General features: G+C 38.5%; 1 protein-coding gene across 1 annotated transcript in view; it reads right to left on the reverse strand.

Moving 5' to 3' along the window:
• The window catches only part of SPG11 (spastic paraplegia 11 (autosomal recessive)), a 29493-nt gene extending 7008 nt beyond the window's left edge, over positions 1-22485 (reverse strand). Inside the window, exons 1-27 of the mRNA XM_009881151.1 lie at positions 22176-22485; positions 21803-21948; positions 20632-20764; positions 20105-20260; positions 19124-19302; positions 18778-18954; positions 18225-18296; positions 17666-17793; positions 16824-17002; positions 16132-16339; positions 15398-15601; positions 14407-14513; positions 13459-13604; positions 12421-12582; positions 11634-11700; positions 11057-11222; positions 9593-9798; positions 8734-8842; positions 8059-8218; positions 6598-6855; positions 6173-6373; positions 5748-5855; positions 4516-4678; positions 3898-4112; positions 2797-3541; positions 1796-1938; positions 371-569 (exon numbers count right to left, since the gene is read on the reverse strand). Coding sequence (XP_009879453.1) covers positions 371-569; positions 1796-1938; positions 2797-3541; positions 3898-4112; positions 4516-4678; positions 5748-5855; positions 6173-6373; positions 6598-6855; positions 8059-8218; positions 8734-8842; positions 9593-9798; positions 11057-11222; positions 11634-11700; positions 12421-12582; positions 13459-13604; positions 14407-14513; positions 15398-15601; positions 16132-16339; positions 16824-17002; positions 17666-17793; positions 18225-18296; positions 18778-18954; positions 19124-19302; positions 20105-20260; positions 20632-20764; positions 21803-21948; positions 22176-22485 — 5047 coding nt within the window. The remainder of the gene's footprint in view (positions 1-370; positions 570-1795; positions 1939-2796; positions 3542-3897; positions 4113-4515; positions 4679-5747; positions 5856-6172; positions 6374-6597; positions 6856-8058; positions 8219-8733; positions 8843-9592; positions 9799-11056; positions 11223-11633; positions 11701-12420; positions 12583-13458; positions 13605-14406; positions 14514-15397; positions 15602-16131; positions 16340-16823; positions 17003-17665; positions 17794-18224; positions 18297-18777; positions 18955-19123; positions 19303-20104; positions 20261-20631; positions 20765-21802; positions 21949-22175) is intronic.
• Between the last annotated feature and the right edge of the window lie 405 nt (positions 22486-22890).

Raw genomic sequence — 22890 nt, forward strand, 5'->3', positions numbered from 1 at the left:
AGGGAAAATCTGTTGCCCACACTTTTCACAAAGAAATGAACGTGAGTCTTTCCAAGTCAGACGATGTGGGGCCGCGAAGATTATGATTAAAAAATGCAACCCCCTTTTTTAAAAACCATTAAATTTACATCCATAAAAAATAAAACCTTGAACACTGCAACATCACACTGGACACAAAAATAACTGAAAATAAACATATGTATAAAAGCTTACACAAGGTGTAGAAGGTTTACAAACCTTATACAAGAGCTGCCCAAACATTACTGACTATAATTAAAGCATCTCGAGAGCAAGGACTGTTTTTCAGATACACCAATATCACACTTACAAACCAAAAATGCTAAGATACAAGACCCAGCCTCCTTACTACCTTTCCCTTCTGAAGATGCCAATAATTCCTGCTTGATTTCTTCAGCCACCAGCTCTGCCACAGTTTCAGGCTGGAGCCCCTGCGTGGTGATGAAAGCCTGAGCTTTCCTGCATCTGTCCGGCTGACGGGACGACAGAATTGCTCGAAGCACTTTCTCAGGGTCGTGGGCTGACATTTCACTGTAGGAGCAGTTCAATTCCTAAGACAGACACATACACTTAGAGGATTCTATGCAGCTGTCGCTACGGACAAAGGTTTTCCTGAACCAAATATAAACCTTAACACTTAAAATACCTAGAAGAAAGACAGGAGTATCGCCTCCCACATGAAGAACTGTGTTTTACTGCCTAAGTTTTACTTATGAGGTTCCTTTTCCTCTTCTTTACATACCACAAACTCTCAGTGAAAAAGACATACTAGTTTTTCCATGTGCCACATTTGGAAGAGGGGTGGTGAGGCTCTATAAATACTCTGCTGTAACATATTTCAAATTTACAAATTTACAAATTAATTGAAAAATGTAACTCAAACACAATGACCAACTCAATTCAGAAGTACGGACATCCAGCTTCAGGCAAGAAGTACATGGATGAGATAAAAGGGAACAAGCCACTCACATGACTACTTCTCAGTAGCTCCAACCTAAAGCACTCACTCCAGATATTCAAAGCATGAAAAATTCTGCAGGAAAATCTAAGAACCTCCGTGATAAAGACGACACTAATATTTTCATCACACATGCTGCTGTTTGTACTCAGAAGAAAACTAATTCTAGACTCCAAAAAGAGGGACGAAATACCAGAGAAGGGGGTTCTGTGCCCTGACAGCAGCGTTCAGCAGCACCCTGCGGAGAAGCAGCAGAGGTGGGCTGTCAGGAAGGTCGAGGAGCAGAGGGGCAGCAAACAACAATCGCCTACGTCTCCTATCACTGTCTGGGTCAAACCACTTGGAACTTCGTAGCCACTCCTCTGAGCAGCGTCTGGGTGAAGAGCTGCCTCTGTGTGGAGCCTGCGGAGCACTTCTGTGCTAAAACTTCTGAGGCAGCTGCTATCTCTTTGTCTGCTTCTGGGTCGGTGTTGATTATGAAGGCATCCCACAACAAAAGCTTAAAGCAAAGTGCTAGATGAACAGCACATGCTTGAAAGATTATAAAAAAGACACATCAAAGAGACAGAGGCTGAAATCTCTCTTAGTGGAGTCAGAGGTGGGGGCCCGGGGAGGCTGGAGTTGAGTTCATCTCACCACTTCACGCCTAGGAAGCACCCGGCTATTTCCCCACACAAAGGCTTGGTAATTTCACCCTCTGACGCTTGTTTCGGGCACCTATGCGTACCTTCACCACCCTTTATCCTTTTCGCCATAAACTTCTCCAGCACAGCTTGATGCAAACCACCTGTTTCTTCACTAACGTTACCGGACACGTACCTTAGAAAGTTCATATAAACAGAGAATCTGTCTGCAGTAGTTCCTCCCATGGACACATTCATCTATGAGAGCCTTCAGACTGATAACGACCTCATCACCTGGAGGTGGAGCCACAATGTGTGTCCAGTCTTCTAAGCTTGACGCTGGAAACAAAATACTATAAATTCCTTTCTCATAAACACAGATAACACCAACAAGCCTCATACTTGGAGCGAGAGTCCAGAAATCTGTAGCAAACACATAATACTTTCTCAGCCTTTGAAAACGGAACTCCTGATACCTGTGAGTTTTTTCATTTGTTTGTTTGGGGTTTGGTTTTTTTTGTTGTTGTTTTTTAAAGTTTTAAGATACAAAAAATATGACAGAACACAAATGAGCCAAAATATCCACAACAACATCTCAGATGTAAAATTCCTAAGCGTAAGAGAGCATAAGGGCTCAGCAGTCTTTCTGGTGGCTTAGGCTTGTTTATTCTTTTCTATTCCTATTAAGCTTTATAAATATTTGTATTAGAAAGTAATGTTCCAACTGACAGCTTTCTCATTCATAAATATACAGAGTACTTTATATATAAACATTATCAGCCCTAGCCTTGCCATTAATAAGAAGCACTAAACCCTTTATAATGTACAAAGAATTCAGAGAAATATGTTAATTAAAGCATTTCCATGTTTCAGCTCTATAAACAGACTCGAGATTTACTAGAGCATGTACTTCAAAAGCAGGAACATAGATGAAGTTCAGTGCTACTTTAGCGGAACAGAAATGTGCACTATAAAAAATAAACAGTTAAGAGACTATAGAAACTGTATACAGAAACACCCTGCCTGAAGCACATACAAGCAATGCATATTACAAGGCTTCAAATTCCTATCACTAGAGGATTTATGAACCGAGGAGATCAGCCACTGTCACGAAGCCCTTATTTCCTCCAGAAATATTGGGGGAAAAGAGGAAGAATCCAGTAACAAAAGAGGTATTAACTGGTAAGTGTTACTTACTGCTTGGGACTCTGCTTTGCTGAGATGCGCCGCTTTCAGATGTCTTCTCTCTCGCTACAAGAAGAGTCTGAATATCTGGGTGTAATTTGTCTAGATCAGCCTCCCCTGAAGCCAGAGCTCTGCAGTGCAATACCAGTGAAACGTCTCTGTTGTAGAAATGGAAATACTGACAAACACGGCTGGCTTCGTGCACACTTCCTTCATCCAGAAGGCATCCGATCAGAAACTTGAGTGATTCCTCCTCATCGTCAGTCAAGGTCTGTTGAGACTCTCTGAATGCAAGACCTTCTAGTTTTAAGTACTTTGGTGTGTTCAGAGCAGGGAGCTTTGAAAAAGCAAACTCCTTAGCTAAGCTATCAAAGGTAAGATCCCTGTTCACGACAACCTGGGAGGAAAATCTCAACGTGCCTGACCCCTCATCTGTGGATAACGTTTGTCGTGCGATGCGACAAATCCAGATCTGCTTTTCTATTTCTTCTAACCTGGGGAGTGACGATGAGTCATTCTTGGCTAGCCAATGGCCAGCTAGGGTAAGCAACAAATGTCTCTCCATAATGCTGTTTATCTTCTCATGAGCTGAAGATTCACAGACTGCGTTTGCCTGATTGAAAAAGAATTCAGATGCAGCTTTGCTGGAGATTGAATTTTTCATGAAGTTGTCATTACATTTTTTCCAGAATTCAATTCTTGTCTGGTTTTGATGCCACTGTCCAATGTCTCTTAAATGATGTAGATCTCTTAGAACCTGCAAAATTCAGAGGTTTTAAACAACTATCTTTCCAAAAATGAAAAATCACACTGGATGGCCAGAACACTGAAAAACTGAATTTAGATTGTGCCCCAATACGCAACAAATCCATCTATTTTTCTCACCAAACAAAACTGATTGTATAACAAGTAAAAATAGCCAGAGAATAATGAAAGCTACACTGTCCTTTTCAGCTCAGCTCTTACAGTCAACTTGTCTGGTGTACTTGCATTTAAAATAAAAAGCGACTTGAAGAAAAATATGTTTTTCAGGATTACTGAGAAGTAACAATCTCAATAGTGCCAGAAACAGGAGTATTAAAAGGTGAACATCGTTATTTAACTGTACTGTACCTCTTGGGTAACTATGTTGTCCACGGGCAATTCGGCTAGTGCTGCTACCTCCCGAGCCAGGGAGAACGCTCCTTTCTCCTGTAACTCCTCCAGAACTGACCTGCACTCACTCTGAAATGTCTCCATACTGTAACTGGTTAGGATGGAGCGATTAATTGATACGGAGGAATCCTTCAGGGTCTCACTGAGTGCACAGAGTTTCTTCACGTAAGGGCCTGTTTTCAAAGAGTAGAAACAATTAAAGGCAGGTGGTTTTTAAACCTGAGGAAATCCTGCTACTTCTTTCAGCGTGCAACCCTGCCAGAGAAGGAACACAGATTTTACGCTCTAAAACTTTCATGGGACTGAAAATTAGCTCTAAATCCATAACAAAAATACTTCATAGATAATCTGTGCACTCCTCACCAACACTTGCATGTAATCATTCTCCCAAACACACAATTACATTTTCACCACTGCAATTCACCATAAGGACCAACTCTGGTTACATAAATTCTTATACAAAAATAAAACAGTGTGAATACACTTAAAGGTAATATTTTCAGTCACTCCAAAAACACTGTATGTGGTCTTTACATTAAAGCAGTAACATCATCTACCAGAGGAAGCTGTATTTACCATCGAGTAGAAGATTATCTGCTGCAGCAAACAGCTGTAAGAGCTTTCCTAATTCATATTCCGTGTTACATTGCTGCATCATCAATTCAAGAAGAAACAATGCCTGGGATTCCAACCATTGCACAGGTAATTCTGAAGCTGCTGGTTCATCTTCAGTTTTAAGCTGTGTAGATACAGATTTTCAAGTGTTGGGTTGGGTTTTTTTTGCAAATATAAAGAAACAACTGCTACTCCCAAGGGGGCACTGATCCATCTCTGATGTCTGTTTGAATTTGATCTCAAAGTAGTAAATTTTATGACAGGGTGACCTTACTTCTGATAATCATGGAAGAGACAAAAGATGCAAGAAGGATCAGAAACGGATAGATAAAATAAATTGCTAGATTAATAGCTCTTTTTATACATCTGTACGCTTTATAAGCATACCCACTATGTGAGTGGTGCATAGGAAAGGAAACTGAGCCAGCCTTAGCTTGAATTGCAGGAAGGAAAGCCACTAATGACATGGAATGTTAGTTACCAAGATATTCAGGGAACTAGAAAGTTGTGATGGAAAGGACAGAGCTGAAATGATTTGTGAAAACATATGTACGTGACAAAGAAAGAACACTGCATGAAAACACTTTGGTGAAAACAACTGCTAAATCAGTGTTTTAATCTAGGAGTGTAATGCGGTTCACTGGGTCATTTTCAAAGAAAGTCCGCGCAATTTCTGACAACTGCCAAAACTAAAGCAGGATCACGAACTTCTTCGGAAACTTTGAAACCTATTAAAAAAATGTTGTCTTTCTTAAACAGATATTCCCTCCAAGTCATTGGTTTATCAGCTCGGTATTGACTTGCCCTGGTCAATATAGAATAGAGAATATCCCACACTTACTCACCACAAATAATTCACTTTACCAACAGTAGTCCTGCTTGAGTCAGTGCCAACCTTCAAACAGTAAACTGCTCACACAAGGAGGATGACATTGTATTTCAATCTGCCCGCATCGACTTAAACCAAAATGATTTAGAAAAATGCATTGCCAGTTTTGAATTGTCAAATACATTTTCCCATCAACTGCCAGCATTAAAAAGAATCTGCTGAAACCCACTGCTTCACAAATATGCGCCTAGATCATTCTGAGTATACCAGTTTTCATTATTTTCATACATGACATTAGATGCCTATCCCGTTCTAATAAGGGAAGACCTAGGCAAAGACATTTTGAGAAAATTAATTTGCTTACTTTTGTGAGACTTTCCTGAAACTTGTCCAGTTTGATTTTAGCTTCATCGTATTTTTTACAGTTCATACATAGTTCATACATCTCCAGTACATACAGTAAAGGGGAATCCTTTAAGACACAAAAATAGGTTACAATTCTTTCCTAAAAGTACCTCAATAAATGTAGAATTTGTCTGCCTCGGTATTAGAACAATAAAGTTCTCATTTATTAAAATTGCATGCAAGGTTGATATATGATCTTGAAATTTGCAATAGTTGGAAGAACTTCCATTCAAAGATTTTCGTACCTGATTGGGACTTTCAGTGGATTACACCCAGGTTATCTAAGCCACAAACAGCAAGACAGAAGGAGAATCTATAGGCCATCTCCTCTCCAAGATGATTTGAGATACCCTCAAGTATACCACTAAAAAGACATTATCTTACCTTTAAAAAGAGCCGGAAGCCATGTAGAAGTGTTTTACTTTTTTGCTTTCTTAAAAAGACTTTCCAGATAAGTGATAGGTCATGAAGATCCCACTCATAATGTTCTGCTGAGCTTTGAATATGGTTTGTTGCTTCAGCTCTGGTAGCAGCATCCACAGTAGTAATTATCCAAACGCAGAGACAGTGAATAATGTTTGCATCCTGTCAAATGGCGAAAATGCTGGTTTTATAATAACCAGAGATAAACATCACCTCACTATATATCACTTGGCCAAATGTGTCATACTATTCACAATTACTACAAAAGCTGAGAAAAAGACTTGATGAATGCAAGCTACACATCTACCATTTAACATAACTGTGCACAACTGTCACTTTTTTATTACTTATTCCTCTAAAAGATACCTAACTTCATCACCACTCACTTGGAAACATGCTGCTAAAACACTCAGAACGGGAGCCTGCTCTCTCAGTCCTTCAGTCAAAAGGTAACGCGAAGGGTTGGAGTTCCCCTGACATTGAAAGAGGATTTGAAAGAGACTATCTGCACATTTGCTCTTGAACACGCTGGCAGCACTGTTTTCAGGACTCCCCGTATCAGCACACAAAAACGGTAACTTCTCCAACGCCAACATCAAGTGATCTTGTATAACGGGAGTGAAATCTTGAAGGATAGAAACGACCTAGGAAAAAGGAACCAAAACAGAGTGAGATCCAAAGAGAATGAGGGGAAGGAGGACCGAAGCACTAAGTACACAGAAAAGACAAATAAAATGTACTTCAAATTTGATTTTTTAGAACATTTTTTGAGACCTAGAGAGGAAAAAGCATTCTGTTGGTGTGAATTATTCTAAGAAAATATCGCAGCTCACCCTTTCCCAGGAGCTAAAGTGCCTCTTAGAGCCACTCACCGTTGGCATATCTCTCGTACCGCCAACAGCGTATGATGAAAAGTGGCTAGTTAGTTGCTGCTGTGTAATTACACATTTTTCTTTTCAAGACAACAACAAAGAGATCCAAGTTAAAATTCTAGGCCTGTTAAGTATCATCTTACCTGGAATTTTCCAGTTAGCTTCCTCACATTACTTTTCCCAAATTGCTTTTAATTTTTACATATTGGTAATATTTTATTAATTTTTAAATTACATTCAAAACAAAAATTAGAAAACTTAGATTATTAAAAGGTTAAGTATTTCACACAAAAATCAATGTAGGTTTGAAAGGAAAGATGAGTGGCTTCATTAAAATTTACATTGAACGTATTGTAATTCTCCAATAAAAAACCAGTAATTAAACGATTTTAAAAAACAAATTTAACTTACGAAGAGTATGTCATCATTTTAACTAAATTTAAAATTAAAATGAAGTCCCTTCTTGGCAAATACTTTTGTGTCCAGTTCACTTCAAAGAGACGCTCAAATCACTCCTCTCTGAAAATTGTTTTCTCCACTACTGATTAATAACACCACATAAGATTTTTCAAACAGGGAATTTTTTCCTAATCTTCTCCTTTAACAGCGAGCTTTCATGCTTTTAGAAGCATAGTATTGTATCTGCTGAAAAGTCAGCTCCCTCTGGAGTCCATTTCCTTTGTCTCGTGTTAGCTTTTCACATATCGAGAGAGAAAATAAAGTAGAAAAGTTGAGAAACCCAACTGTGAGAGAAGGGCTGTCACAATCAGAGGATATCGAGCTTCCTGAGACGACTTCCAACTTCTTGGAAACTGATGAGGCTTCAATTTTATGTTGTCCCCACATTGTGATATTCTCTTGTTAAAAGAATCTACTTTTTCCCTTTCTTCTTTTTTTTTTTTTTTTTTTTTAACGTCACAAAGAACATCCTTGATAAACTCTATCTTCATGTAAAATCATACACAGATAGCTTACCTCGTCTGGCCGGTAGCTGTACAGCTGGGTCTGGATGATGAACTGCAGCCAGTCGTTGGCTTTGGCACATTCCTTTAGGTAAGATGTACTCAATGCGATATTATGCAGTTTACAGAACTGCATTACCAAAGACCACTGCCTCCTAGAGTCACTAGACGTCCTGCATGGAATTCAACAGCTTCAGCTGGAATAAACTGGTATTTATACCAGACGTTAACAATGTACAAACTTATCACGTAGCCCGAGATCACTGCCTGCAAATGGCAACACCCGCACTTCCATTGACTTCACTAGGGATTAGGTCCCATTCCACTGTGGGAGCCTCCATACGACACCCTGGGGACATTCCCACACGCCAAGGCAGGCACATCGTCCTATCTTGACAAGGTAGGCTTTGAAAAGAAGTCAACAATCTTCCCTCCTAAGCGTGCTGCAAGAGCTCTGTGGAACAGCGAGTCTAACGCTGACTGCACCTCCTTATTCTTGCCAATATACATCTGTTCCCTCTACTAGTTGAAATATCAAGACCATATTCTAAATTCAAATATTGTTGTTCAGTTTACTGCAATAAAACACATACAGATAATCTCTAATATTATCTGAACACACAAATGGTAAAATTCAGTGCTCGATCTCAATTTGCCAGCATAATCCTTTAAATCATGTTTTACTCACTTCTTTATTCCTTGATGCTCAACTGCATCCCAAAAGGCTTCTTCTAGGGAGATAAGAACTGCTGCTGCTGCTGCTTTTTCACCATCAGCCAATTTTGTTAACTTTTCAACTGTTTAAAAGAACATATCAGTATTGCCAAGATACTATTTGGGATTAGAGTAAGGGTAATATTTTCAAAAGTACCAGAATCAACAAGAAGAACAAATCCTATTAACGTAAATGTGTCAGTAACTATGCAGTTTGGCACCAAAGTGGTTACATGATTTTTGAAAAAAGAATTTAAACTTTCAAATCACATAACATTTCTTTAACATAAGCTCTACCTATGTTTTAAAATAACATGTTTTTAGAATGATCAGGAAAATATAAATAAATGCCAGCAGTTTCCTAGTTGGGACAAAGAGACACCTGTGGACCTATAGTTAGAAATTCAACTTTCTGAAGTTATTCCCAGGATAAATTTAATTTCCTTATAGCTTTGAACATCTGATTTCACTGAAGCTGCAAGACGGTTTTCAAGTATGAAAAAGAGATTTGGTAACGTCCCTTTGTTTAATCCTCCAGTTATCTTATTACAATATTAGGCTGAACCTTACTAAATACTACGCTGAGCCTTAAGCAGCTGTTCGACAGTGTCTATTAAACACTCCCGCAATTCTGGCTGCATGTAATATTATAGCCTTCCTGCTTTATTTGCTATGCCAGCTTCAAAATGCACCTTCAAATTAGTAAGAAGCAGGAATAAAAGAAGAGCAAAATTCTTAGCTCTTCAAAGGCTTTCACCGCATCCCTGAGAAATTAGGCACCATCTTTCAATCCACCTCTGGTTCTTTTCCCAGCAAACAAAAGACACCCTTACCCAAAGATTCTTTTATTTGATTGTGCTGAGATTCTTCATTTCTAGTTCTGTAACTGAAAATCATGTTCGCAACTTTAATATCGACTCTGAGTTTGAGGCTGTCGAGACCAAGCAACTCTAGAAAACACACACAGGCTGCTCCTACTGAAGGTACGCTGAAGAAAGAAAGAGCTAAAATGCAGGCTTCCTTTCCTGCTTGCTGAATCCTGAAACAAAAAGACCACCAGTTAACACAGATGATTTTTAACCAATTTTTAAACATAAATATTTCCTATGTAACCAAGTACCTACTAGGTTTACTACACCCACAGACTTTCTTGGCATGGAAGATGTTTACAAACCAAAAGCTTCCTATTTATAAAAAAAATGTAGGTATGAGAATAAAGTCTCACACATGATAAGCACAGAGTTTGCAATTTAATAAACTTTAACAAAAACTAAAGCCAATGCATTTGAGATTACAATTAATATAACAAAACCCCTGCCAGCAGTTTTAGTGCAAAAAGTCCCACCGCAGAGTTTACAATCCAGGCACGGCGGCATCAACAACCTCAAACTGATCTGCGGATTGCACTAAGCGAAAAAGGTGCCCTAAAGGGTTCTGCAGTGGCTGGTTCATGGGTTACCTGAAACTTTGTTCAGAGAAGTAACCGAAAGAATTATGCATGCATGACTGTCTTTTAAACTACTAAGTACTTCGGTCTACATTAAGGTGTGTTTGCCTTTTTGCCCAAATCTTAGCTGTTTACACAGGAGAAACTGATGTGTATAGAAATGACGAAAAGAAACATACAGTGATTAACACAAAAGACATTCTAGAAACAAGCAGTGATTTGTTCTGATGTAACTCCTACTAATTTTGAATATACTTCATAGTAAATTTAATATATTCCGGCAAGATGTGTAATTTGACTGTATCCTATTGAACCCATGATTTTGAAGCTTCAGCCAGAAAAATTAATTCCTTCAATCTCCAGTACATTATTTGTCTTATTAATTTAACTGAAGAAGTGTCATCCTTTTAGGAAATGGCAAAGACAAGGGGCATCTTTTTTCTAAAAAGTGATCTAGAGGCTCAGGTGCCTAGAAGAAAAGCCCACCTGTGTTTGATATGCCTGGAACATTTTTCATTCCCTGCTTTCATTGTATAGATTTCACTTCGGTAATTCAAAATAAAGCTCACCTTCTTTTAGGTGATATTTGATTTCTATCCTACTCGATGCTAGACTGAATAGATTCCTAGGACGCCTAAAATTTCAAGTGATGCAATGCACACCACTTGTTTGCTGTTGGGGAGGATTAATGTTACTCCACGTGCTAGATTATAACTTGAGCAATCTGGTCAATGGGAGGTGTCCCTGCCCAGGGCAGGGGTGGAACTAGGTGGTCTTTAAGGTCCCTTCCAACCCAAACCATTCTGTGATTCAAAAGAACTATTCGACTGTCATTTTTGAGAAGACTTACAACTGTTTGGGGGATTTGCTCTTTACTAACTGCTGGACCAAAAATGTACCAAAAGCAAATGATGGACGTCCATGGTGCAAATAGTACAAAAAATCCAGTCGTTCCATTATAGCATATTTGTTCACCAGTTCAGGGGATGAAAAATGAGGAAAGTCACTTGATGCATCTAGAAAGAATATCATCATTATTATGAGCTGATAAACGTTTCAATCAAATACCTCTCCCCTTGTTCTAAATCAAATCTGAACACACCCAAACCCCACTGAAATTCTAATTCTCACTGTAAAATCAGAACTCTAGATCACTTCCTACACCCTCAACTTGCTTTTAAAAGAAAACACTGCTTTTCTATCTCATAATACATTTAGAAAAAATTCTGTCTCTGAAGAGCTTAATGGAAAAAGGTAACCTACCTAGGATTTTAATTTCCAAGCAAATTTTTAGTAAATTACACTGGGTTTTTTTTGTAAAAGAAATGGCCTTTTGAATAAGTCTATCGGCCAAACCCTTCCACTGGAAGGTATTTTATCCTAAGTGCTCAGGCTAAAAAAGCAATTAAAACTAGAAAGTAACATACCTGATACAGCAAGAGTATTTGTTGACTGCCAGCCAAATAGTTTAGTGGGATCAAAGGGCACTAATGACTGAAAGATTAGAAACAAAACATATTGAGACAGCTTAAGTTTTTCACATCAGACCAGACTACAGAATATTTTAGGGAGCTACAGTAGCAGACAATCAGGAACGGCCTGGGCTGCTATCAAGCAGTGATGCCTGGCGTGCAGCTCGCTCTCAAAGGTACGTATTGACCCACTCCATAGGATCAGAACGCAAACAAGTGCAAGGAGAGGCTTAGACTTTGGTGTAAGGAAATATGGAAAGAACACGTTTAAGTATTCTGCTAAACCGTGGTCTTAGCAAAGTTAACACTTTCCTAATAATGACTAATTCATAGCATTTCTTCCAACTTTCCGTTTCTCTCCTACTGCAGATCTGAGTAATCCATGAGACACTATCCTTTACTCCTAAATTTCAATTTCCCCTAGACAATTAAATTTTTTTTTTTATTATTATTAAACAACCTGCCCACTGAACACTGCAAGAATATCACTTCTCTGACTTTCCAGGACTGTTGAAGTTAAACGCTGCAGATGTCTTTACATGTTTGGGGGAGTAGGGAGAAGCCAGACTCACAGATACCACTTTTTAAAACTGTTGAGAATGAAGCTATAAACATTAGCTCCAAATCAAAATTCCAAGGAAATAGCATATGGTCCCCACCCTCTGGGCTTTAGCTGCAAACAAGCTTCTCTTAGTTTACTTCTGTTCTGCCAAAAAGCACTCCAGAGAAGCATTTTGTGTACCTGAACAAGATGGTAAAGAGAGATGTCAGGGGGCAAAACTCCATGAGAAGTACACGGGGGAAAGAGAGCAGCTTTGAGTTTGGGGTAAGGAGTCAATGCCATTTTTAAGAGCTGTGGATCGACCTTCTTTAGCGGTTTTTCCATATCTTCATTCTGAAGAACCTACATTGCAAGGAAGCGAAAATATTTCATTAGGAAGAAGAAACTGCATTAAGATAATAACAAAATAATCTCTGAATACATCAAACAAACTATACCTCATGGGAATTTGACATATGTCGACAACACAGTGCTTTAAGTTATAATAGGCATATCCTAAGAGGTATCCTATAGATATCTCTTCAACAGTACCTGATGTTTTAGGTTACTCTGCTATGTATCAAAAAGCTACCTGTATTAATAAATTCTGTTCCAACATGTGGTTCACTGAGCATTTTTCTTTTAAAAGTATAATAATTTATAATGTGCTTTTTGATCTCTGTATCACAACACAACTGGTTAACAACATAACCAGTAAGCTGAAGTTTTTGATATGTGCCTAGATTTTCAGCCTTTAAAAATAAAATTCTGGAAGCTGACTAACACCTACTCAGACCCAAGCAGAAGAGCAGTTCAGTTGCCCGTTGCTCCCTTTACGTAAAAACTACAAACGGCTACAGAAGGGGATAGTTGTCTAACAAATACAGGAACACCATTTTAAAAGTTTATTGAAAATATTTTTGCAAACTAAAACTATTTGAGGAGTATAAGTACCTACAAACACTGTCAGCTGTAACTGTTACGAAGGAGTTAAATACTCCAACTCACAGCCGCTGTGCCTTGCTGTTTCTAAACCATGTAACAAAAACCGCTCTACTCGCTTCATTCAGTCAACTAACACTGAAACACAGAACACCAAAACCCGATTTTTATATGAGAAGAAATTATATGGTGGCATTAATATATTTATTTTTGTTAAAGCATTCCTTTGAATTTTCAACTCCGTGTGAGAACTTCTCCAAAAGCTAATCAACAATTTGATCAATTTGATCACAGTACCTGATCAATACCTCCAGGTGCATACATGGTAGTAGCAAGTGCCAATAGCGTACGCCCTTCCAGCAGCATGCTGCTCACACTGGCTTGATTACTAGGAATCAAGATCTGAGCATTTGCTAGACTAGCTTGAAAAATCATCTTTGGATCTTAAAAGAAAAAAAGTAGGATTTAATTTCATGCAAAACCAGTATTAAATTGTTAAATCATGCATTAAAACTGTTCTATGACTATGAAAAAAGCTGAAATTTCTATGTTTTGTTGCTAATAATGATTTTTCTCAATTTACTTATAAATATGGATAAGTTGTTCTAAATTTTACCAGCTTTCCCCAGTTTCAAACCACGGTTTCACCTACACAGATTGATTTGGATTCAGTCCCACAGTTTAGAATTGTATCGGTCCTATTCTTTATCCTATACTGATCAATCACACTTTCTGAAAAAGCTTCTCTTGGGCTTATTTTTATCATTTGTTAATGTGTGATTCTACAAAAGATGAAAAGTTTTTTTAAAAAAAATGAAATGGGTTAGGGGCACAAATTCTACTCATTTTCAATGACAATAACAAAAAAAAAGCAAATACACAATCTAAGGAGGAGAGAAGTCAAAATGCACCACAAGAACTAGAGGAAGCTTTAATTTTAATAGTAAATGCATTTTCTTATTAATTCTCCTTCTGTTCAACCCGTTGGGAACATAATCAAATTGGAGGTAACGATGAACATACACAAAATAATTCTCACATATCTACAGCCTCCAAATCTTTATGTACAGTTTAAGTAGAAATTAAAATTCACATTTTAGAGATGAGGAACTGATGCACATGTAAATTATGCGCCATGGTCAAAAACGAGTTTGCAGCAGAGCAGAGAACTAAACCCGGCTGTGCCAAACACTCAGCTAGCAGCAGAAACACGGGAGCACCCCTGGAGCAAGGCCAGCCTCCTACCTCGTGGGTTACTGGCAACCCCTCGACACTGCACAAGGAATTCAAACCAGGGATGCGCTTCATGCAATTCCTTGTTATCCAAAATAGGGCAATTTGAAGGAGTTAAACTGGAAATGAGATAAGCAGCAGCACAGTGAAAAGACAGCATTTGTAACCATCCTCAGCCCCAACGTAACGCTGCACTAAAAATTAACAGCATCCGACTTGGTGTTACAGCGACCTATTTCACCGTTCTTAGGAAAGAGTCAAATCACATCACACTCTCTACAAGATGTACAGCTTTAGCTGATATGGCATCTCTGACACTTCCCTTCTTTAAGGTTCCATTTCTGCACTTGCTTGCTTCCGTAACTAAAGTAATTGTTTCCAGACCTGACAACCCCAAATGCTTTCCAAACAAGGGACTCGATTCACAAATACCACTTTGCATAGTCTAAATATTTTATGCAAACTAAAATTGATTATACAAACAAACCAAAAAAGATTTGTTGGCTTTTCTCTGGTCTGCTTCTCCTTCTTTCTCCTTCTCTTTCTCCTTCTTTCTCCTTCTCTTTCTCCTTCTTTCTCCTTCTCTTTCTCCTTCAAATCCCAACTAATCCTAATTTAGACAGAAACCAGCAATTCTTTTATTTGTGAATGTATCAAGAATGAACTCGTACTTGCGCTCAAGTGAGAGGGTTTCTGAAGATCAAGCTGGTTTGGCTCATGAAGACTGTACTGCTTATAACATTATACTATTACAACTATAATAATTTCCTTTGATGACTGACACACAAATTAATCCTGACAAGACAACCTGAAGAAAGCTTCAAAATACAGCATGAAACCTAACACACCGACCCACAGTTTTTCATTAAATGACACTGTTGTGACCCAAGCAGTCTTTCTCACCAAACAGCAAGGGCCAAGGAAAACTCTTACTACCCACTCTTAAACCAGTGTTTCATTATTTAAATCTGCACGAGATTTGCGGGATGAAAAGTGTTCCTACCTGTAATAGTCTAAATAAGTGTATAGCAGATACTGCAAATTATGTTCTAAACAGTGAAGGACAAAACGAGCATGGAAGTCCAAACCATTTGCAGCACTGTATTTTGGAACAGGGTGAGGATTTTGCAATACTCCCCCAAGGTAAGACAGTCTTTGGAGCAGAAGTTCAAAATCTTCCAACTCAGAACGAACAAAAATTCCATTTCTATCAGAAAAGAGAAAAAGCACATGCACGGATTAGTGAGCTCTCTCTTTAACAAGTTCTGAAGGGTGTTTTCAGTTCAAAATTAAAAAGCAGACCTTTCCTTCTAGGGCATTACTTCACCACCGAGGCAAACACAATGTTCCAAAATATGTTTAATAGTGCTCAAACAGTATTGTAGTTACTGGAGTTCACTGCAGAGAACGAGGCGTGAGGAGTGAAATGCTATGTGATTAGAATTTTCCCCCATGTATTAAAATGGGCATCAGGAATATAATGACTATGAAAGATCAAAGGGCTGATAGAGGATTTCTATTGCTCTCATGTTTCTTGCTGCTTTCAGATAACAAAAAGTGCAAGTACAGGACTAAAATTACATTTATTAATGGATTTGTGCTGTTTCAAAAAAGGGTACTAAATACAATATAAAAATTAATATGTATCAAAGATTTCCTTAACATATACTTCTACAACTATCTGATTTCGGCTTCACAGAAGGTAGAAAGGCAGTATAAAGCATTAAGGGCACGTACCTAGCCAGCTTGTTTAATATATCATTTCTCATATAGCTACTACACAACATGTTCCGGTCAATAATGTCTGGAGTAAGTGGGGGCCAGTTAGCTTGTTCACACAAAGGCCGGCTGGGCTCAGATTCTTCAATCCAGGAACAAATATTAAGCCAATCATGCTGGGCTGTCAAGTGCATCCAAAGAACCGCAGGATTACATGTCTTGAGCTCTGTGTTTCAGAAAGGCAGACTGATGAAACCAGCACAAACACACACTACTTCGGGAAATACTGACATTTCTTTATACATGTACATATTTTTAATGAACAATTGTAAATATGATGCTGAGATTAAGTATACTGTTACAGTTTGTTAGAGCTTTATGTTGGAAAAGCTAAATGTGATACTACAGCGTAATAAGCGTTACGGAAAACAGCAGAGTATGACATCTACAACAAGTGGCCACGCATTAGACAAGTCCCTTACAGCTAGTTTCCAATTCTTCTCTACAGCAAAAACACAGATCCCTGCCAGAATGCAACAGGACGAAAACACGTTTTACCCATTTTCACTGACAAAAAAATAAGTGACCTACTGTAGTAGAACACAACTTTAGTTGTATCAATGCCACTCCTACACAACTGCAATATACTATGCCAAAACCAGATTTTTAATCCACAATTTCTTTTAAATCCTTAGTAGCAGAATACTTGCCTTGGAGTGGTTTTCTGGGGAGAAGAATCATTTCCTGAATAAGCTCATCCCACCACTGAGCCCAGTTAAACATCACTCTGACTCTCCTATTGTGAACCCGACGTCTCTCACAATTCAGTAAGGAGTCTAGGACAGCTGTATGTCTGGAAGAGTCTTGCTCCTTTCTCCAGTTCTTGAAACTGCAATGAAATATTGCATTAGCACGTTTTCTAGTACTCATTTAAAAACAGTCAACAATCTAACAAATAGAAGATGATGAAAGGGTCAACAAATTTTCTTATTCCATTTTGAAGAGAGTTCTGGAAGTGGTAGAGGGACTTAAGCTAGAAGTCTGAGTGCATATGAGAGCAATGAGCAAAGAATTACCTCATTTTTCCAAACCTGACATAGCAAATGATAAGTATCATAACATTTTTACAATTATTTAACTGTAAATGATTTTTCTAGGTTACTTTAGTTTGCTGTATTATGGATATCAAAACCAGAGCAAACATTCCATCTGAAGATGTTTCATTTGATTAGTAATCCTAATAATATCATTTGTTATTAAAGATGCTTCATTTATGGTGGTGATGACATGAACAGAAGATCTCTGTTACACTGATGACAGTACATCATGACTTAGTCTGTAAAGAACATGACAGCAATTGTTACATTAATGAGAAAAGCAATCAGTTCCCACACTGACCCTTACTTCTGCAAACGAAGACCAGTGTGAAATTAATGAAATTACAGAATACTGTATTTGTTAGCATAGTAAATCATACGGAATGTAGAAGCCAGCATATTTGAAATCCTATTAATGTTATTAATTAATAATTTAAACTGATAACCCACATTACCTGGAAAGAGATTGAATCTCTTTATTTTCTTGGAAGGGTTCCGAGTAATAGCTTTCAACCTGATGCACAAAGTCTATCATTTTCTTCTCTTTTTCAGAAAAATAATTTTCTTCTCGTAAAACTTTCACCTTTAATTCAAATTAAAGTATTACCTCCAATTACAATTTTTATCTACTTATAATATATTAAAATTGTAAATGATCCTGCAAGTGTAAAGAGTTAACTAACTGTAGGTAAAAAGCTGGAAGCATCGAGGTCAATACACTTAAATTACAAGAGGGCCAGGACTTCGTCCTGTGTGCAAGCAGATGAGAACTAGACTAGAGCCAGAACAAAGAAATGACATTTTAACCCATTTTTACTTTAACTGCAAATACAAAAGAACACAGACATGTCAATGACACGTCTCAGCAGCTACACTGCAAGGATGCAGGGACAAAACCTGTTTGTTCCCATTCTGAAAGCGTGTTCAATACAATGCTTCCTCTCAGCACAAACACACACCAGACTTCAGACCAGAGAACATCCGCTAGGCAAAAAAAGCCTTTTCTACACTTACCAACAAATCTCGTACATGTTTATCAACTGTGTAGAAACATATCTTATGCAATTCCTCCTTCACATCAAAGCCCTAACAAAAAAGAAGATACTCATTGTATGCAAACTGTACAAATGCAGCTGTACATTGGTAGAATAAATGCATCTGCTTTCTTTCCGAAGCACACAACCTTTTACAAGCACGCTTGCGATATTCGCTTCACCAGTTACTAAAGATGTCATCGTGACCCAGTGATCCGCATGATGTCTCCAGCAGGTCTGGATATAAAATGTGTACCCTTTAATACCTGACTTGCCAGAATCACCTTTGCACTTCCCTGATGGCGACATCAGTTGACGCACACATTCATAAATAGGCTCCCTCAGCATTCTGACGGCAGTAGTGATCAAAGCAGTTCTTTACAAGAAGTTAACTTTCAGTGTAATACAAGCATGTGGTAGAATCAATACATCCATAAGACACGTAAATGCTCCCAACACTCTCAGCATTCATTACTTCGTTAGTCATAAAGAAGTGTTAAGAACTATCAGCACGCTTACTGAACACCTCTCACCATATTTCGTAAAAGTTCTGAGGCCTCTCTGGTATTATCCTTCAGAAGACGGTCATAGACCAGATTCAAACCTGTCTGAATAAATTCTTGAAAACTTTGAGCAGGATGCTGATGCATTCGGAAGAAGGTCTGGGCCTCTGGCATTTTGTTGCTTAAGATGGCCTCAGCGATGACTTCCTAAAAGGGGGAAAAAATGGAACAAACCGATCTCATTAATCTTCAGTGTTACTATCTTTATAATCCCTGTATTGATTTTTTTCCCCAATAGTTTAAAGACATTTCCATATTAATAATTTCCTTAAATATACTTAGTAAGAACAGTAAAAAATGGATTACTCATTTTTACCTCTGGTGTCAGTTTTTCCCACATGTGGCTTTCTTCTAACGCAGGCAGGTCTTCATCAAGATCACTTCCTGTGTGTACTGTACTTATTTGTGGTCGAGGGTATTTTCTTAGAAATTTTCTAAGTTTAATAATGTAATCAGTTAAAATATCTGCACCCTTCCGCAGGAATTTATCGGGTTCTGTCAAGAGCATCCAAGATATCAGTTAAACAGAAACGAACAATACAGCATTTTTAATTCTTAGCAACGGTGAATGCGTTCTCCTGACAAAAGTGTCCCCTGGGATTGTGCCATTTTAACACTTTACTAGTCTACCAGCTGTTACTCTAGTCTTGTACCTTTTAGGCTGTAGTTTCAGCAACAGTGCCAGCGTAACGAGTCATGCACTGCCACAGCCAGTCTGCAACCCCAATTGGACACTGCTTCTCGCTCCTGTGCCACCCCACAGGTTATACTGGGATGTGTGACTGTGTTGCCACACAGTAAATCAGACTGGGAAGTGCTCCAGACAAAAAATAACCTGGTGGGCTATTTTTCCAGCTGTATCAGTTTCTTAACTGGTCTATCCCGTTCCACAGCCACGTAAATATTTGTGCCAGAATATTTCAAGCGGTGGCACTGAGAAAAGAACGAGGAGCTGAGGGCTAAACTCAAGCCATTTCACTGCACTACCATCAAGCATCCAGCCACAGCTGGAAAGTCCCATTCTGCCATTCTTACGGACCCCACAACGATCCTGTTGACAGAATCCTGTCTGATCCGAGAGCCTGATCATAGATGTTTGGGCTAACACAGATACTGTACTCAGATTAACTTCTCGTGTTTCCCCTTAAATAATATCTTTCTTTCAGTTAACTCGAGCACATTTTTTTTGTTCATTCGAGGCAAATTTAGGCTTTTAATTAAAAAAATTACTTTTTCTTACTTACTTAAACAATGACACATTACATTACTACATATGATTCAAAACGAGCAATCTTACCCTCTGTGTGCACAAAAATTTCTTCAAGTTGCCCACTAAGGAAAGTCAACGTGAGGTTTAGCAGCTGCTCAGAAAAGTGTTTACTCTGAGGCTCCATATCATTTTCTCTGATTGCTGAGCAAAGCAAGTCTAGAGCTGGCCTCAGCTCTTCCAAATCTGCAATATTTGCATAAAAAGTTAACACATCTGCATTCTGCCATATGACCGATCACATAAATTTAAAATTTAGAGTTAAAAGTCACAGAGGCATGCTACAAAAATTTTCTAAAATGTGTCAAACAATATAGATCACATACTTTGCCTTCACATCAAAACGCTTATAATACATATGCCAATATCAGAACACGACAACTCCCCCCCATTATGCACCATTTCTCTCTTATTTTCCAGAAGTAGGGAAGCTGTAATATAGCATCATCCAAACATACAAGAGCACAGGCAATTCAGTTTGCTTGTACAAACACACAGCCATAAACAGAAAGGCAATTAAATTTAAAACTCCATGTAGCTCAGAGTATTTTACTTACTTTTCAGGTAAGACTGGGATGCACTCTCAGTAGACTGTTCAGGTCCAGAGCAGGGTGCAGACAGACTGAAAAGCCTTTCTTTGCTTTTTAAAAATAAGTCTACTGTGTCTAGTTGACGATTTTCCAAACCTGCCTGGACAAACATGCAGTAGAACAATTATGCATGTATTCTAAATATATATACTGCACTTTTGCTGCTAGTATTTTTAGTTCATACTGAGTGACAAAATACACATGCCGGAAAACAAAAGAAATTAAACTATGTGTGCAACACCTGTAGCCTGAAATAACGAGGTGACCTGTTCAGTTCCTGCCATGCTCCTTTAATAGGCTCTGCAGAAACCCTGCCCTGTATCTTCACAGACAAAATGCTAATTCAACAATTTGTCAAGAGTTTGATTTGGAATATAAAATAAGCCCAGTGAGAATAAAACTGCTGTGACTCTCCCACCCATCCGTTCACCTTCCATCACACCCTTCAAATAAAACCAAAAGAACCCTACAAATGCCTTCACCTAAGCTCCCTCCCTCCAAACACAACTGACAACACAGGCTGACAGCGTACGGAGTGACACTGCGGACAGGCTGTTGCACAGTCCCAGAATTCTGCAACAATAGTTTTTTTTAAAGAAGGATCTCTGTCATCTAAAAGTCATCTCTCTCTCCTCTAGAGCACTGAAAAACGGCAGAGACACAAGGAGATTTGTTTTGTAGTCTGGTACCTTAAAAATATTTTATCACGTATTGCTAAGGGACACCAGGCAACTTTTGGTAGGTTTAAGTTCTCCTCTTGGCCTTACAAGAGTGGTATGATAAAAACAAAAATCGAGTTCCAAGGAGTTATTTTAATATTTGACATTTCACAAGAGGAGAAAAACTGCGGCAGAAATTGCCAAAAATGCTTTTGGGTCCAATTAAGAGCAAGTTTGCAGCACTGCTTAGTTTTAAAAAAAAATATTTTTTTTTAATGTGCATGAACTTAGCTGCTGTATTTCTTCTTTTTGGTTACTCGGGTTTCTTATTGTTTAATAATTAAACCACTATTTTTTGCCCCTAGGTTACTAAGGCATGCTCTTAATTGTGTCTAAAAACACCATTAACATTGCTAAACTGCATTCATTACTGTAAAGAAGTATTTTTGTTACCCATAAGACATGAAACATTTATTTACCTCAAGCGCATGTATCGGAATTGAACATCGTTCCCATCCATTGAGATGACAAACAGAATCTACAACTCCAGCGCTGCCATAGATCATCAATCTATTCAAAAACTCCTCTTGAGTTAAACCAAATAGAACTAAGGAGAGACCATGCTCTAAATAAAAGAATCAAACCATAATTAAAAACATAGAAGCAAGTTGTGACACAGCAACATTTCTACCTACTGCCTCTCTTCCAAAATAATGACACAAAGCTGCAGTGGCTCCATTTGGATTTCACCTCCGCAAGAACGCAGTGGAAATTAGCCAACAGCAGCCAGGCAGACAAGAAAGCAGCTTGTATCAGAAGTCTACATCAGAACAATCATAAATCCCCCCTCACCTGTCAGAAGTAGACATAACGGCACCTCTTCACTGCAATCCACATACACACTATTTTTGCCGAAGTGGTAATATGTCACATCTTGCGACTCAAAGTCCCAGAGAGCAAGAGTCAATCCTTTGTCATTTGTTAGCACCACAAACAGGGCTTTAACTCCAGTTACCAATTTACACTCCAGTTTCACCACTTCTTGTGGTGCTTCTATGGGGATTTGTTTCCATTGCTGTCTTGTATCACTGCGGTTTGTACCATCGCTTTGTACCGGTTTGGGAGGGGCCCACGTAACAGCCCGTGGAACAAAAGCCACCATCTTCTCAGAATTTTCATAGATTTCAGGATCATGATCTTCCAGGTGGGTAAAAAACTGATACCAAGGCAAATTCAAGTCAGTCTCCAAATCTGGAGAACCTCGTCGTCTTCTTACTGTATCACAGAGCGAGGACAAGTGTGCCTTCCAGGACCTGGGGTGAAGAATGAAGCTACCTATAATACTAGGTATTAAGCCAAGAACAATGCAGTTGAATCAATTTTTAAAGTTTCCTCAGCCAAATAATATGCATTTTAAGCTTATAGATTCCATCCAGCACCTTGCATTTTAACCTTAACATGTCCTGTTCATTTCTATTTAAACACTGTTTGCAGCCAAGCTGAATGATCACAGCTGCATTAGCTGACGATGGCCATGAAGCTGAGCATTTTTAGTAGAAAAATGTTA

Source organism: Charadrius vociferus, unplaced genomic scaffold (assembly GCF_000708025.1).
Source record: "Charadrius vociferus isolate BGI_N301 unplaced genomic scaffold, ASM70802v2 scaffold623, whole genome shotgun sequence".
Classification (NCBI taxonomy): Eukaryota; Metazoa; Chordata; class Aves; order Charadriiformes; family Charadriidae; genus Charadrius; species Charadrius vociferus.